This window comes from Salmo trutta, unplaced genomic scaffold (assembly GCF_901001165.1).
Source record: "Salmo trutta unplaced genomic scaffold, fSalTru1.1, whole genome shotgun sequence".
Classification (NCBI taxonomy): Eukaryota; Metazoa; Chordata; class Actinopteri; order Salmoniformes; family Salmonidae; genus Salmo; species Salmo trutta.
Genome location: NW_021822769.1, coordinates 20,972 through 35,667, shown reverse-complemented (window position 1 = coordinate 35,667; position 14,696 = coordinate 20,972). Strand labels below are relative to the sequence as shown.

Genomic DNA, 14,696 nt, shown 5'->3' with positions numbered 1-14,696 from the left:
TGGGTCTTTCCCTGGTCCTCTAGTAGTGGATACTGGGTCTTTCCCTGGTCCTCTCCTCTAGTAGTGGATACTGGTAATTTCCCTGGTCCTCTAGTAGTGGATACTGGGTATTTCCCTGGTCCTCTCCTCTAGTAGTGGATACTGGGTCTTTCCCTGGTCCTCTAGTAGTGGATACTGGGTCTTTCCCTGGTCCTCTCCTCTAGTAGTGGATACTGGGTATTTCCCTGGTCCTCTAGTAGTGGATACTGGGTCTTTCCCTGGTCCTCTAGTAGTGGATACTGGGTCTTTCCCTGGTCCTCTCCTCTAGTAGTGGATACTGGATATTTCCCTGGTCCTCTAGTAGTGGATACTGGGCATTTCCCTGGTCCTCTAGTAGTGGATACTGGGTATTTCCCTGGTCCTCTAGTAGTGGATACTGGGTATTTCCCTGGTCCTCTAGTAGTGGATACTGGGTCTTTCCTCTGCCCAACAGTACTATCTTTGATGCTGTTATTTTCCCAAGTGGTTCAACATAGCTGCTCCTCCTGCTGTCAGGCTGCAGGCTGTCTCCTCCTGCATATCAAACTGCCATCTCTCCACATGGGAAGCAAATGGCTTGTATCAGAATAATAAGTAGAGTGTAGTAATGGCTGTTCCTCTGATCCCCCTGGCAGGTGGAGGTGGATGGAGTTAAGGTGGAGGTTAGTGGAGAGTGGAACCTGGCCTCAGCCCTGCTGCCTGTCACCATCAACAGAACCCCCAGGGTTCTACAGTGTCTGTCTAGAGATGCAGGAGGAGACATCACTCTACAGTACCTGGGCACACAGGTGAGTCACCTCTCCTTCATTCTGGTGAATGTATGAGTTGTGTGTCTTAGTGGTCGTGTGTATGTTTTCCTGTATGTACACACATTTAGTAACGTTCCTCTTATCTGTCGGGCCAAGTCGGTGTCAGTTCCCCGCCTACACATCCCCATCCAGCCTAGTCCCAGACCCCCAATACCCCCCAGACCCCCACACTACACAGAATGTCAGGAAGAGAAGACCATCCGTTATGTATCAGAGGCTTTGAAGGGAGCCAGCTAATAACAGCTCTGTGCTGCTCACACCCTGGGGGGCTTTGAACGCAGGCTCCACAGGAACTTGTCACGGGGCGACATCACTTCCCTTTCCTCCTTTAGGGTCCTGGGGCTGGGCCGTGGGGGTCTGATAGGTCATGGGGGGTTGGGAGGAGGTTGATGAGTGGCTCAGTAAGTACCTCTGTCCTGTCCCCTACTGCGTCAGCTGGAGGACTCTGTCTTTGTGTTGGAGAGTAGGAGACACCCTGCTGAGCTGCTTCCAGGCTTCCTCCTGAGGACATGGAAGACCACTGTATCCCTTAGCTCTCACTCATCCTGGGTATGTTCTAGTCTAGCTCATCCTGGGTATGTTCTAGTCTAGCTCATCCTGGGTATGTTCTAGTCTAGCTCATCCTGGGTATGTTCTAGTCTAGCTCATCCTGGGTATGTTCTAGTCTAGCTCATCCTGGGTATGTTCTAGTCTAGCCCATCCTGGGTATGTTCTAGTCTAGCTCATCCTGGGTATGTTCTAGTCTAGCTCATCCTGGGTATGTTCTAGTCTAGCTCATCCTGGGTATGTTCTAGTCTAGCTCATCCTGGGTATGTTCTAGTCTAGCTCATCCTGGGTATGTTCTAGTCTAGCTCATCCTGGGTATGTTTTTGTCAGCTGGTTACAGAACAACACCTAGTTAACAGGCTGGAGTTGAATAGACCTTTAGTACAGCTGGTTACAGAACAACACCTAGTTAACAGGTTGGAGTTGAATAGACCTTTAGTACAGCTGGTTACAGAACAACACCTAGTTAACAGGCTGGAGTTGAATAGACCTTTAGTACAGCTGGTTACAGAACAACACCTAGTTAACAGGCTGGAGTTGAATAGACCTTTAGTACAGCTGGTTACAGAACAACACCTAGTTAACAGGTTGGAGTTGAATAGACCTTTAGTACAGCTGGTTACAGAACAACACCTAGTTAACAGGCTGGAGTTGAACAGACCTTTAGTACAGCTGGTTACAGAACAACACCTAGTTAACAGGCTGTAGTTGAACAGACCTTTAGTACAGCTGGTTACAGAACAACACCTAGTTAACAGGCTGTAGTTGAATAGACCTTTAGTACAGCTGGTTACAGAACAACACCTAGTTAACAGGCTGGAGTTGAATAGACCTTTAGTACAGCTGGTTACAGAACAACACCTAGTTAACAGGCTGGAGTTGAATAGACCTTTAGTACAGCTGGTTACAGAACAACACCTAGTTAACAGGCTGGAGTTGAATAGACCTTTAGTACAGCTGGTTACAGAACAACACCTAGTTAACAGGCTGGAGTTGAATAGACCTTTAGTACAGCTGGTTACAGAACAACACCTAGTTAACAGGCTGGAGTTGAATAGACCTTTAGTACAGCTGGTTACAGAACAACACCTAGTTAACAGGCTGGAGTTGAATAGACCTTTAGTACAGCTGGTTACAGAACAACACCTAGTTAACAGGCTGGAGTTGAATAGACCTTTAGTACAGCTGGTTACAGAACAACACCTAGTTAACAGGCTGGAGTTGAATAGACCTTTAGGACAGCTGGTTACAGAACAACATCTAGTTAACAGGCTGTAGTTGAATAGACCTTTAGTACAGCTGGTTACAGAACAACACCTAGTTAACAGGCTGGAGTTGAATAGACCTTTAGTACAGCTGGTTACAGAACAACACCTAGTTAACAGGCTGGAGTTGAATAGACCTTTAGTACAGCTGGTTACAGAACAACACCTAGTTAACAGGTTGGAGTTGAATAGACCTTTAGTACAGCTGGTTACAGAACAACACCTAGTTAACAGGCTGGAGTTGAATAGACCTTTAGGACAGCTGGTTACAGAACAACACCTAGTTAACAGGCTGGAGTTGAATAGACCTTTAGTACAGCTGGTTACAGAACAACACCTAGTTAACAGGCTGGAGTTGAATAGACCTTTAGTACAGCTGGTTACAGAACAACACCTAGTTAACAGGCTGGAGTTGAATAGACCTTTAGTACAGCTGGTTACAGAACAACACCTAGTTAACAGGCTGGAGTTGAATAGACCTTTAGTACAGCTGGTTACAGAACAACACCTAGTTAACAGGCTGGAGTTGAATAGACCTTTAGTACAGCAGGTTACAGAACAACACCTAGTTAACAGGCTGGAGTTGAATAGACCTTTAGTACAGCTGGTTACAGAACAACACCTAGTTAACCTGGTTGGTTGACCTGTATCTGAACTGGGGTGACAGTCAGCAGGGCCAATATGAGGGCTGTTAGTTACTGTTGTTTCCTGGGAAGAAATCCTGTGGAAGCCTGCATTTCCCCAGGCCATCCCAACGCTCCCATTCCCCACACTCCTGACGCTCCGGATTACAGCCCTGATTTACGAGTCCAGCTTGGTTTCCCTCCCCGCTCCTGGTTTTCCTACAAGGGATTGTCGGCCTTGGGAATCAATGACTGTTTGTTTGGGGTAACCTATGGGGGTTTCCTATGGGGGTATCCTATGGGGGTATCCTATGGGGTTATCCTATGGGGGTATCCTATGGGGCTATCCTATGGGGCTATCCTATGGGGCTATCCTATGGGGGTATCCTATGGGGGTATCCTATGGGGGTGTCCTATGGGGGTAACCTATGGGGTTATCCTATGGGGGTAGCCTATGGGGGTATCCTATGGGGGTATCCTATGGGGGTGTACTATGGGGGTATCCCATGGGGGTATCCTATGGGGGTATCCTATGGGGGTGTCCTATGGGGGTATCCCGGTCAGGGGTTATTTTAGTCATGATGGTGTTGTGAAGAGGATGACCTGTTGTTTGTGTGTGTGTGTGTGTGTGTGTGTGTGTGTGTGTGTGTGTGTGTGTGTGTGTGTGTGTGTGTGTGTGTGTGTGTGTGTGTGTGTGTGTGTGTGTGTGTGTGTGTGTGTGTGTGTGTGTGTGTGTGTTAAATACAGTCTTATGAGGCCAGGGCAGGGTACCAGGGGTGAGGAAGGTAAACAAACAAACAAGGATGCATGCGGTCATTAACATGCTGGGTGGCTTCCTAATGTTATTGTACTGTGACCTTCATATACAGGTCAGTTACTGGGACCAGCTACTAGTAGTGTTACTGAGACCTACCAGGACAACCAGGACAATGATCCCCCTAGCCTGGACCAGGGTTAAGCCAGGACAACGCCCCCCCCCCTAGCCTGGACCAGGGTTAAGCCAGGACAACGCCCCCCCTAGCCTAGACCAGTGTTAAGCCAGGACAATGCCCCCCCCTAGCCTAGACTAGTGTTAAGCCAGGACAACGCCCCCCTAGCCTCGACCAGTGTTAAGCCAGGACAACGTCCCCCCTAGCCTAGACCAGTGTTAAGCCAGGACAATGCCCCCCCTAGCCTGGACCAGGGTTAAGCCAGGACAACGCCCCCCCTAGCCTAGACCAGTGTTAAGCCAGGACAACGCCCCCCCTAGCCTGGACCAGGGTTAAGCCAGGACAACGCCCCCCCCCTAGCCTGGACCAGGGTTAAGCCAGGACAACGCCCCCCCCTAGCCTAGACCAGTGTTAAGCCAGGACAATGCCCCCCCCTAGCCTAGACTAGTGTTAAGCCAGGACAACGCCCCCCTAGCCTCGACCAGTGTTAAGCCAGGACAATGCCCCCCTAGCCTAGACCAGTGTTAAGCCAGGACAACGTCCCCCCTAGCCTAGACCAGTGTTAAGCCAGGACAATGCCCCCCTAGCCTAGACCAGTGTTAAGCCAGGACAATGCTCCCCTAGCGTAGACCAGTGTTAAGCCAGGACAATGCCCCCCCTAGCCTAGACCAGTGTTAAGCCAGGACAATGCCCCCCCCAGCCTAGACCAGTGTTAAGCCAGGACAATGCCCCCCCTAGCCTAGACCAGTGTTAAGCCAGGACAATGCCCCCCCTAGCCTAGACCAGTGTTAAGCCAGGACAATGCTCCCCTAGCGTAGACCAGTGTTAAGCCAGGACAATGCCCCCCCCCTAGCCTAGACCAGTGTTAAGCCAGGACAATGCCCCCCCCAGCCTAGACCAGTGTTAAGCCAGGACAATGCCCCCCCTAGCCTAGACCAGTGTTAAGCCAGGACAATGCTCCCCCTAGCCTAGACCAGTGTTAAGCCAGGACAATGCTCCCCCTAGCCTAGACCAGTGTTAAGCCAGGACAAGATCCCCTAGCCTAGACCAGTGTTAAGCCAGGACAATGCTCCCCCCTAGCCTAGACCAGTGTTAAGCCAGGACAAGATCCCCTAGCCTAGACCAGTGTTAAGCCAGGACAATGCTCCCCCCTAGCCTAGACCAGTGTTAAGCCAGGACAATGCTCCCCTAGCCTAGACCAGTGTTAAGCCAGGACAATGCTCCCCCCTAGCCTAGACCAGTGTTAAGCCAGGACAATGCCCCCCCTAGCCTAGACCAGTGTTAAGCCAGGACAATGCTCCCCTAGCCTAGACCAGTGTTAAGCCAGGACAATGCTCCCCCTAGCCTAGACCAGTGTTAAGCCAGGACAATGCTCCCCCCTAGCCTAGACCAGTGTTAAGCCAGGACCACGCCCCCCCTAGCCTAGACCAGTGTTAAGCCAGGACAATGCTCCCCCCTAGCCTAGACCAGTGTTAAGCCAGGACAATGCCCCCCCCTAGCCTAGACCAGTGTTAAGCCAGGACAATGCTCCCCCCTAGCCTAGACCAGTGTTAAGCCAGGACAATGCTCCCCCTAGCCTAGACCAGTGTTAAGCCAGGACAAGATCCCCTAGCCTAGACCAGTGTTAAGCCAGGACAATGCTCCCCCCTAGCCTAGACCAGTGTTAAGCCAGGACAAGATCCCCTAGCCTAGACCAGTGTTAAGCCAGGACAATGCTCCCCCCTAGCCTAGACCAGTGTTAAGCCAGGACAATGCTCCCCCCTAGCCTAGACCAGTGTTAAGCCAGGACAATGCTCCCCCCTAGCCTAGACCAGTGTTAAGCCAGGACAATGCCCCCCCTAGCCTAGACCAGTGTTAAGCCAGGACAATGCTCCCCTAGCCTAGACCAGTGTTAAGCCAGGACAATGCTCCCCCTAGCCTAGACCAGTGTTAAGCCAGGACAATGCTCCCCCCTAGCCTAGACCAGTGTTAAGCCAGGACAATGCCCCCCCCTAGCCTAGACCAGGGTTAAGCCAGGACAATGATCCCCCTAGCCTAGACCAGGGTTAAGCCAGGACAATGATCCCCCTAGTCTAGACCAGTGTTAAGCCAGGACAATGCCCCCCCCTAGGCTAGACCAGTGTTAAGCCAGGACAATGCTCCCCCTAGCCTAGACCAGTGTTAAGCCAGGACAATGCCCCCCCCTAGCCTAGACCAGTGTTAAGCCAGGACATTGCTCCCCCCTAGCCTAGACCAGTGTTAAGCCAGGACAATGCTCCCCCTAGCCTAGACCAGTGTTAAGCCAGGACAATGCCCCCCCCTAGCCTAGACCAGTGTTAAGCCAGGACATTGCTCCCCCCTAGACTAGACCAGTGTTAAGCCAGGACAATGCTCCCCCCTAGCCTAGACCAGTGTTAAGCCAGGACAATGCTCCCCCCTAGCCTAGACCAGTGTTAAGCCAGGACAAGATCCCCCCTAGCCTAGACCAGTGTTAAGCCAGGACAATGCCCCCCCCTAGCCTAGACCAGTGTTAAGCCAGGACAAGATCCCCCCTAGCCTAGACCAGTGTTAAGCCAGGACAAGATCCCCCCTAGCCTAGACCAGTGTTAAGCCAGGACAATGCTCCCCCCTAGCCTAGACCAGTGTTAAGCCAGGACAAGATCCCCCCTAGCCTAGACCAGTGTTAAGCCAGGACAATGCCCCCCCCTAGCCTAGACCAGTGTTAAGCCAGGACAATGGTCCCTCTAGCCTGGACCAGGGTTAAGCCAGGACAATGCTGGGACATTTCCAGCTTCCAGGAGTTGTGTACAGATCCTTGTGGCTCAGTAGGTAGAGCATGATGCTTGCAACACCAGGGTTGTGGGTTCCATTCTCACGGAAAATCAGAACGGAGAAAAAACACCTATGGAAATGTATGCAGTCACTGTAAGTCGCTCTGGATAAGACCATCTGCTAAATTACTCAAAAGTAAAAAATGTACAATGTACTGCCAAATTCTTTAAAATGACGTTGGAGGCGGCTGATGGTAAAGAAATGAACACTCTGGCAACAGTTCTGGGATCTTTTATTTCTGCTTCTGAAACATGGGACCAACACTTTACATGTTACGTTTATATTGTTGTTCAGTATAAAAGGACTGAGTTAGGAAGGTATTTTGTTATCAAACTTCAGTATTCAGCTGCTCATTGAATTGCACCACACAACAGATATCTACCAGCAAATATGTATTGTAGCTCTCCCTCCCTCCTCATCTCACTCTCCGGTCTCACCTTGTTGCCCGGCGCCAAGCGACCGTTGGCTGTTATATTTATTAGGCCTGCTGCTTCATGAAGTTTCAACTCTTAACGAGGGAGAAACCAGCCACTCAGTGTTAGCTATGTGTAAGAGATAAATGAGCCTAATGAGCTAATTAAAGGATTGGCATGAAACAGCCTGATGAATGAACCCACTGGCTGTAATGCAGTAGTAGCTGTAGTATTGATTCACTCAGCCAGGGACAGGGATATAGACTGAGACGAATGATGTTGGGTGCTGCCACCCGGTGGACCCAAGGAGAACAGCATCAACAGAATAGGAGTTTCAGAATAATGAATGTGTTGTTCATCTTGATTTTTCTTTCATTAGTTTTACAACACGGGTCTACTTTGTGGACTTGTATATGTTGATTGATAACTGTGAATTGATAACTGTGATTTGACCCCTGACCTCTGTCTCTTGTGTGTTCAGTTTAAGGTCCGTGTTCTCAGTCAGCTGGTATCCACGCTGAGCGCTCACATGCCTGAGAAGGTTCCAGAAGACACCAGCAGCATCCTGCGTTCTCCCATGCCAGGCTCCGTGGTCGCCGTGTCTGTCAAACCTGGAGACGTGGTAAGAACGTACATGTTACATAGAATCCACATAGATCCGAGACACTGGTACGTAGAGCATCCTGAACAGAGCAGTAGCATCATGCCTGGTACATAGAGCATCCTGAACAGAGCAGTAGCATCATGCCTGGTACGTAGAGCATCCTGAACAGAGCAGTAGCATCATGCCTGGTACATAGAGCATCCTGAACAGAGCAGTAGCATCATGCCTGGTACATAGAGCATCCTGAACAGAGCAGTAGCATCATGCCTGGTACATAGAGCATCCTGAACAGAGCAGTAGCATCATGCCTGGTACATAGAGCATCCTGAACAGAGCAGTAGCATCATGCCTGGTACATAGAGCATCCTGAACAGAGCAGTAGCATCATGCCTGGTACGTAGAGCATCCTGAACAGAGCAGTAGCATCATGCCTGGTACGTAGAGCATCCTGAACAGAGCAGTAGCATCATGCCTGGTACATAGAGCATCCTGAACAGAGCAGTAGCATCATGCCTGGTACATAGAGCATCCTGAACAGAGCAGTAGCGTCATGCCTGGTACATAGAGCATCCTGAACAGAGCAGTAGCGTCATGCCTGGTACATAGAGCATCCTGAACAGAGCAGTAGCGTCATGCCTGGAGATAATGTGGTAAGGACATGTTACATGTTACATACATGTTGTTGTTGGACATTAGTTGTTACATGTTACATACATGTTGTTGGACATTAGTTGTTACATACATGTTGTTGCTGGACATTAGTTGTTACATACATGTTGTTGCTGGACATTAGTTGTTACATGTTACATACATGTTGTTGCTGGACATTAGTTGTTACATACATGTTGTTGTTGGACATTAGTTGTTACATGTTACATACATGTTGTTGTTGGACATTAGTTGTTACATACATGTTGTTGCTGGACATTAGTTGTTACATGTTACATACATGTTGTTGTTGGACATTAGTTGTTACATACATGTTGTTGCTGGACATTAGTTGTTACATATTACATACATGTTGTTGTTGGACATTAGTTGTTACATACATGTTGTTGTTGGACATTAGTTGTTACATACATGTTGTTGCTGGACATTAGTTGTTACATATTACATACATGTTGTTGCTGGACATTAGTTGTTACATACATGTTGTTGTTGGACATTAGTTGTTACATGTTACATACATGTTGTTGGACATTAGTTGTTACATACATGTTGTTGTTGGACATTAGTTGTTACATACATGTTGTTGCTGGACATTAGTTGTTACATGTTACATACATGTTGTTGCTGGACATTAGTTGTTACATACATGTTGTTGTTGGACATTAGTTGTTACATGTTACATACATGTTGTTGCTGGACATTAGTTGTTACATACATGTTGTTGTTGGACATTAGTTGTTACATGTTACATACATGTTGTTGTTGGGCATTAGTTGTTACATACATGTTGTTGCTGGACATTAGTTGTTACATGTTACATACATGTTGTTGTTGGACATTAGTTGTTACATACATGTTGTTGCTGGACATTAGTTGTTACATGTTACATACATGTTGTTGTTGGACATTAGTTGTTACATACATGTTGTTGCTGGACATTAGTTGTTACATACATGTTGTTGTTGGACATTAGTTGTTACATGTTACATACATGTTGTTGCTGGATACTAGTTTCACCACCTCATCCATCAATGATTTAACCTTGTAAATCAGCACTCAATGATGGAGATGGAATGCTGGTTGATCAATATTGCATGTAGCATCTGGCGCCAGTTAATGCGTCTGTCTGTCTGTCTGTCTGTCTGTCGTGAGTTAATACATACGTCTGTCTGTCTGTCTGTCTGTCTGTCGTAAGTTAATGCATACGTCTGTCTGTCTGTCTGTCTGTCTGTCGTAAGTTAATGCATACGTCTGTCTGTCTGGAGTGAGTCATGCCTGCTATAGACGCTACATTATTGTATGCTGTAATGATTTGTTGTTGTTCCCCAGGTGGCTGAAGGCCAGGAGATCTGTGTGATTGAGGCCATGAAGATGCAGAACAGCTTGATTGCTGCTAAAGCTGCCAAGGTAAGGCCAATGAACACACACCCATTACACTAACCTCCACTACAACACATTACCACACACACACTACATTACACAGCCCTCCTCTCCCATGTAACTATTCCCCAGGTTGTTGCTGTAAATTACAGTGTTCTCAGTCAACTTCCCTGGTTAAATAAGGGTAAAAACAATAAAACACACCACTACATTACCACACACACTACATTACTACACACTACTACATTACCACACACTACTACATTACCACACACACTACTACATTACTACACACTACTACATTACCACACACACACTACATTACTACACACTACTACATTACCACACACTACTACATTACCACACACACTATTACATTACTACACACCACTACATTACCACACACCACTACATTACTACACACTACTACATTACTACACACTACTACATTACTACACACTACTACATTACCACACACACCACTACATTACTACACACTACTACATTACCACACACTACTACATTACTACACACCACTACATTACTACACACCACTACATTACTACACACACCACTACATTACTACACACACTACTACATTACCACACACTACTACATTACCACACACACTACTACATTACTACACACACCACTACATTACTACACACTACTACATTACTACACACACTACTACATTACTACACACACTATTACATTACTACACACTACTATATTACTACACACTACTACATTACCACACACACCACTACATTACTACACACTACTACATTACTACACACACTACTACATTACTACACACTACTACATTACCACACACACTACATTACTACACATTACTACATTATCACACACACCACTACATTACTTCACACTACTACATTACCACACACACCACTACATTACTACACACTACTACATTATCACACATTTACTACATTACTACACACACACTACAACACACACACCACTACATTACCACACACACACTGCTACATTACTACACACTACAACATTACCACTCACACTACTACATTACTACACACACACTACAACACACACACCACTACATTACCACACACACTACTACATTACTACACACACTACTACACACACTACTACATTACCACACACACCACTACATTACTACACACTACTTACTACATTACCACACACACTACTACATTACTACACACACTACTACATTACCACACGCACCACTACATTACTACACACTACTACATTATCACACATACTTCTACATTACTACACACACACTACTACATTACTATACACACTACTACATTACTACACACTACTACACACACCACTACATTACCACACACACCACTACATTACTACACACTACTACATTATCACACACACATCTGCATTACTACACACACTACTACATTACTACACACTACTACATTATCACACACACTACTGCATTACCACACACACTACTGCATTACCACACACACTACTACATTACTACACACACTACTACATTACTACACACACTACTACATTACTACACACTACTACATTACTACACACTCTACTACATTATCACACACACTACTACATTACTACACACACACACCACTACATTACCACACTCTACTACATTATCACACACTCTACCACATTATCACACACTCTACTGCATTATCACACACACTACTACATTACCACACACACTACTACATTACCACACACACTACTACATTACCACACACACTACTACATTACCACACACACACTGAATTACTTTCCTCTGCACATCACCAGTCAGACGGCTAGTTTCTACGACAACTGACCTTTCTGTTGTTCCCTCCCAGGTGAAGAGTGTCCACTGTAAAGCAGGAGAGACGGTTGGAGAGGGAGACCTTCTGGTCCAACTAGAGTAGGATCTAACCTACGACCTCTAACCTCTGTCCTCCCACCTCTGACCTCGCTCGCCAGGGATTGGCTTCCAACTCCGGTTGAAGGAATTCTGGGACAAAGGAATGAACAGGATACTAGTAGACTAGATAGGCTACTCTCTCCAGTATTGGCTTCTGGGATTTGCTCGTTCTAGGAATTTTCCACACAAAAACTCAAAAACAAGATGGACGCTGTGGACCTGCTTTAGTGCCTTCAGCCTCTGAAAGGAGGATTGTCCTGTTAAATTTGATGAATACTGTATATATCACTTAGCAACATGTCACTAATCATGTGTAATGTACTTCCTCACTAGCCTGGTCTCAGATCTGTTTGTGCCATCTTGCCAGGACATGTGGGACCAGGCTAGCGCATCACATTTCAATGTAATGAAACACTTGTGTATCAGAGTGTAGAAACCTGGTTATAGTAAAACACTACTCCCTTGGCTGGAGTTGTGTTTGCCTTTTTAAAGGATATCTCTCAACCCCAATTTCAGCCTTTGTCCAGCCCCTTGACATTGTAAAGAAAAACATGCATTCAGGTGAGAAGTGGATGGGGGGACTTGCTCATAAATATTCATTTTGGGGGTGGGTAAATGTAGTTGTACCTCATCCCAACACTCTCACTGAAGTATACTTCCCAGAAGTCCACTGGCACGCTCTGATAATAAAACACACACATTTGCTGGCACATCACCAGCAAATACGGCTCTGGAAAGTTAGCTCACAGTTGTTATGCGCTGACTTCCTGACATCTATTGCCACTTGCAGTGTAAGTTAGAATCCCTTATTTGGGGGGGGGGGGCATTGTCCTGCGGTATTGTGTTGGGAGGAAAGTGAAATCATCACCTTGTAAATGAAGGGGCTCAACTCAATCCAAACCTCATTGCAGTATTTACGCAGCATCTCTTTTTCCAATGGTCAAATGAACTCACAGACTGGTCTTGGGTACTGTATGAAAACCTACAACTACTGCCAGGGCGACCCCTCTCACAGCTATGCTTTCACTTTTCAGAATTAGAAGTGTGTGTGTGGTCACGTGATGAATATAGGAAATAAAGGATTTGAAGAATAAATCGATCTTCCCCAGTTGGGATTAGAACTCACAACCATTAAACTATGAGCTAACTGTAGCAGACTGCACCACCAATCAGTCAACTTAACATGACCACTGTCATCTATTTCTTGTTACGATGGATGTAGCTACGAATACAGTTCAAGTCGGAAGTTTACATACACCTTAGCCAAATACATTATAACTCCGTTTTTCACAATTCTTGACATTTAATCCTAGTAGAAATTCCCTGTTTTAGGTCAGTTAGGATCACCACTTTATTTTAAGAATGTGAGATGTCAGAATAATAGTAGAGAGAATTATTTATTTCAGCTTTTATTTCTTTCATCACATTCCCAGTGGGTCAGAAGTTTACATACACTCAATTAGTATTTGGTAGCATTGCCTTTAAATTGTTTAACTTGTGTCAAATGCTTCAGGTAGCCGTCCACAAGCTTCCCACAATAAGTTGGGTGAATTTTGGCCCATTCCTCCTGACAGAGCTGTTGTAACTGAGTCAGGTTTGTAGGCCTCCTTTCTCGCACAAGCTTTTTCAGTTCTGCCCACAAATTTTCTATTGGATTGAGGTCAGGGCTTTGTGATGGCCACTCCAATACCTTGACTTTGTTGTCCTTAAGCCATTTTGCCACAACTTTGGAAGTTTGCTTGGGGTCATTGTCCATTTGGAAGACCCATTTGCAACCAAGCTTTAACTTCCTGACTGATGTCTGAAGATGTTGCTTCAATATATCCACATAATTATCCTCCCTCATGATGCCATCCATTTTGTGAATTGCACCAGTCCCTCCTGCAGCAAAACACCCCCACAACATGATGCTGCCAGCCCCGTGCTTCACGGTTGGGATGGTGTTCTTCGGCTTGCAAGCCTCTCCCTCCAAACATAACAATGCTCATTATGGCCAAACAGTTCTATTTTTGTTTCATCAGACCAGAGGACATTTCTCCAAAAAGTACGATCTTTGTCCCCATGTGCAGTTGCAAACCGTAGTTTGGCTTTTTTATGGAGTGTTTGGAGCAGTGACTTCTTCCTTGCTGAGCAGCCTTTCAGGTTATGTCGATATAGGACTCGTTTTACTGTGGAAATAAATACTTTTGTACCTGTTTCCTCCAGCATCTTCACAAGGTCCTTTGCTGTTGTTCTGGGATTGATTAGCACTTTTCGCACCAAAGTACGTTCATCTCTAGGAGACAGAATGCGTCTTCTTCCTGAGCGGTATGACGGCTGCGTGGTCCCATGGTGTTTATACTTGCGTACTATTGTTTGTACAGATGAACGTGGTACCTTCAGGCGTTTGGAAATTGCTCCCAAGGATGAACCAGACTTGTGGAGGTCTACAATTCTTTTTCTGAGGTCTTGGCTGATTTCTTTTGATTTTCCCATGATGTCAAGCAAAGAGGCACTGAGTTTGAAGGTAGGCCTTGAAATACATCCACAGGTACACCTCCAATTGACTCAAATGATGTCAATTAGCCTATCAGAAGCTTCTAAAGCCATGGCATCATTTTGTGGAGTGTCCCAAGCTGTTTAAAGGCACAGTCAACTTAGTGTATGTAAACTTCTGACCCACTGGAATTGTGATACAGTGAATTGTAAGTGAAATAATCTGT

General features: G+C 46.2%; 1 protein-coding gene across 1 annotated transcript in view; it reads left to right on the top strand.

Annotated features, from left to right (window-relative positions):
• Positions 1 to 13,125, top strand: part of LOC115184259 (propionyl-CoA carboxylase alpha chain, mitochondrial) — a 50,860-nt gene extending 37,735 nt beyond the window's left edge. Inside the window, exons 18-21 of the mRNA XM_029745295.1 lie at positions 654 to 806; positions 7,896 to 8,036; positions 10,017 to 10,094; positions 11,930 to 13,125. Coding sequence (XP_029601155.1) covers positions 654 to 806; positions 7,896 to 8,036; positions 10,017 to 10,094; positions 11,930 to 11,998 — 441 coding nt within the window. The 3' untranslated portion in view covers positions 11,999 to 13,125. The remainder of the gene's footprint in view (positions 1 to 653; positions 807 to 7,895; positions 8,037 to 10,016; positions 10,095 to 11,929) is intronic.
• The last annotated feature ends 1,571 nt before the right edge of the window (positions 13,126 to 14,696 follow it).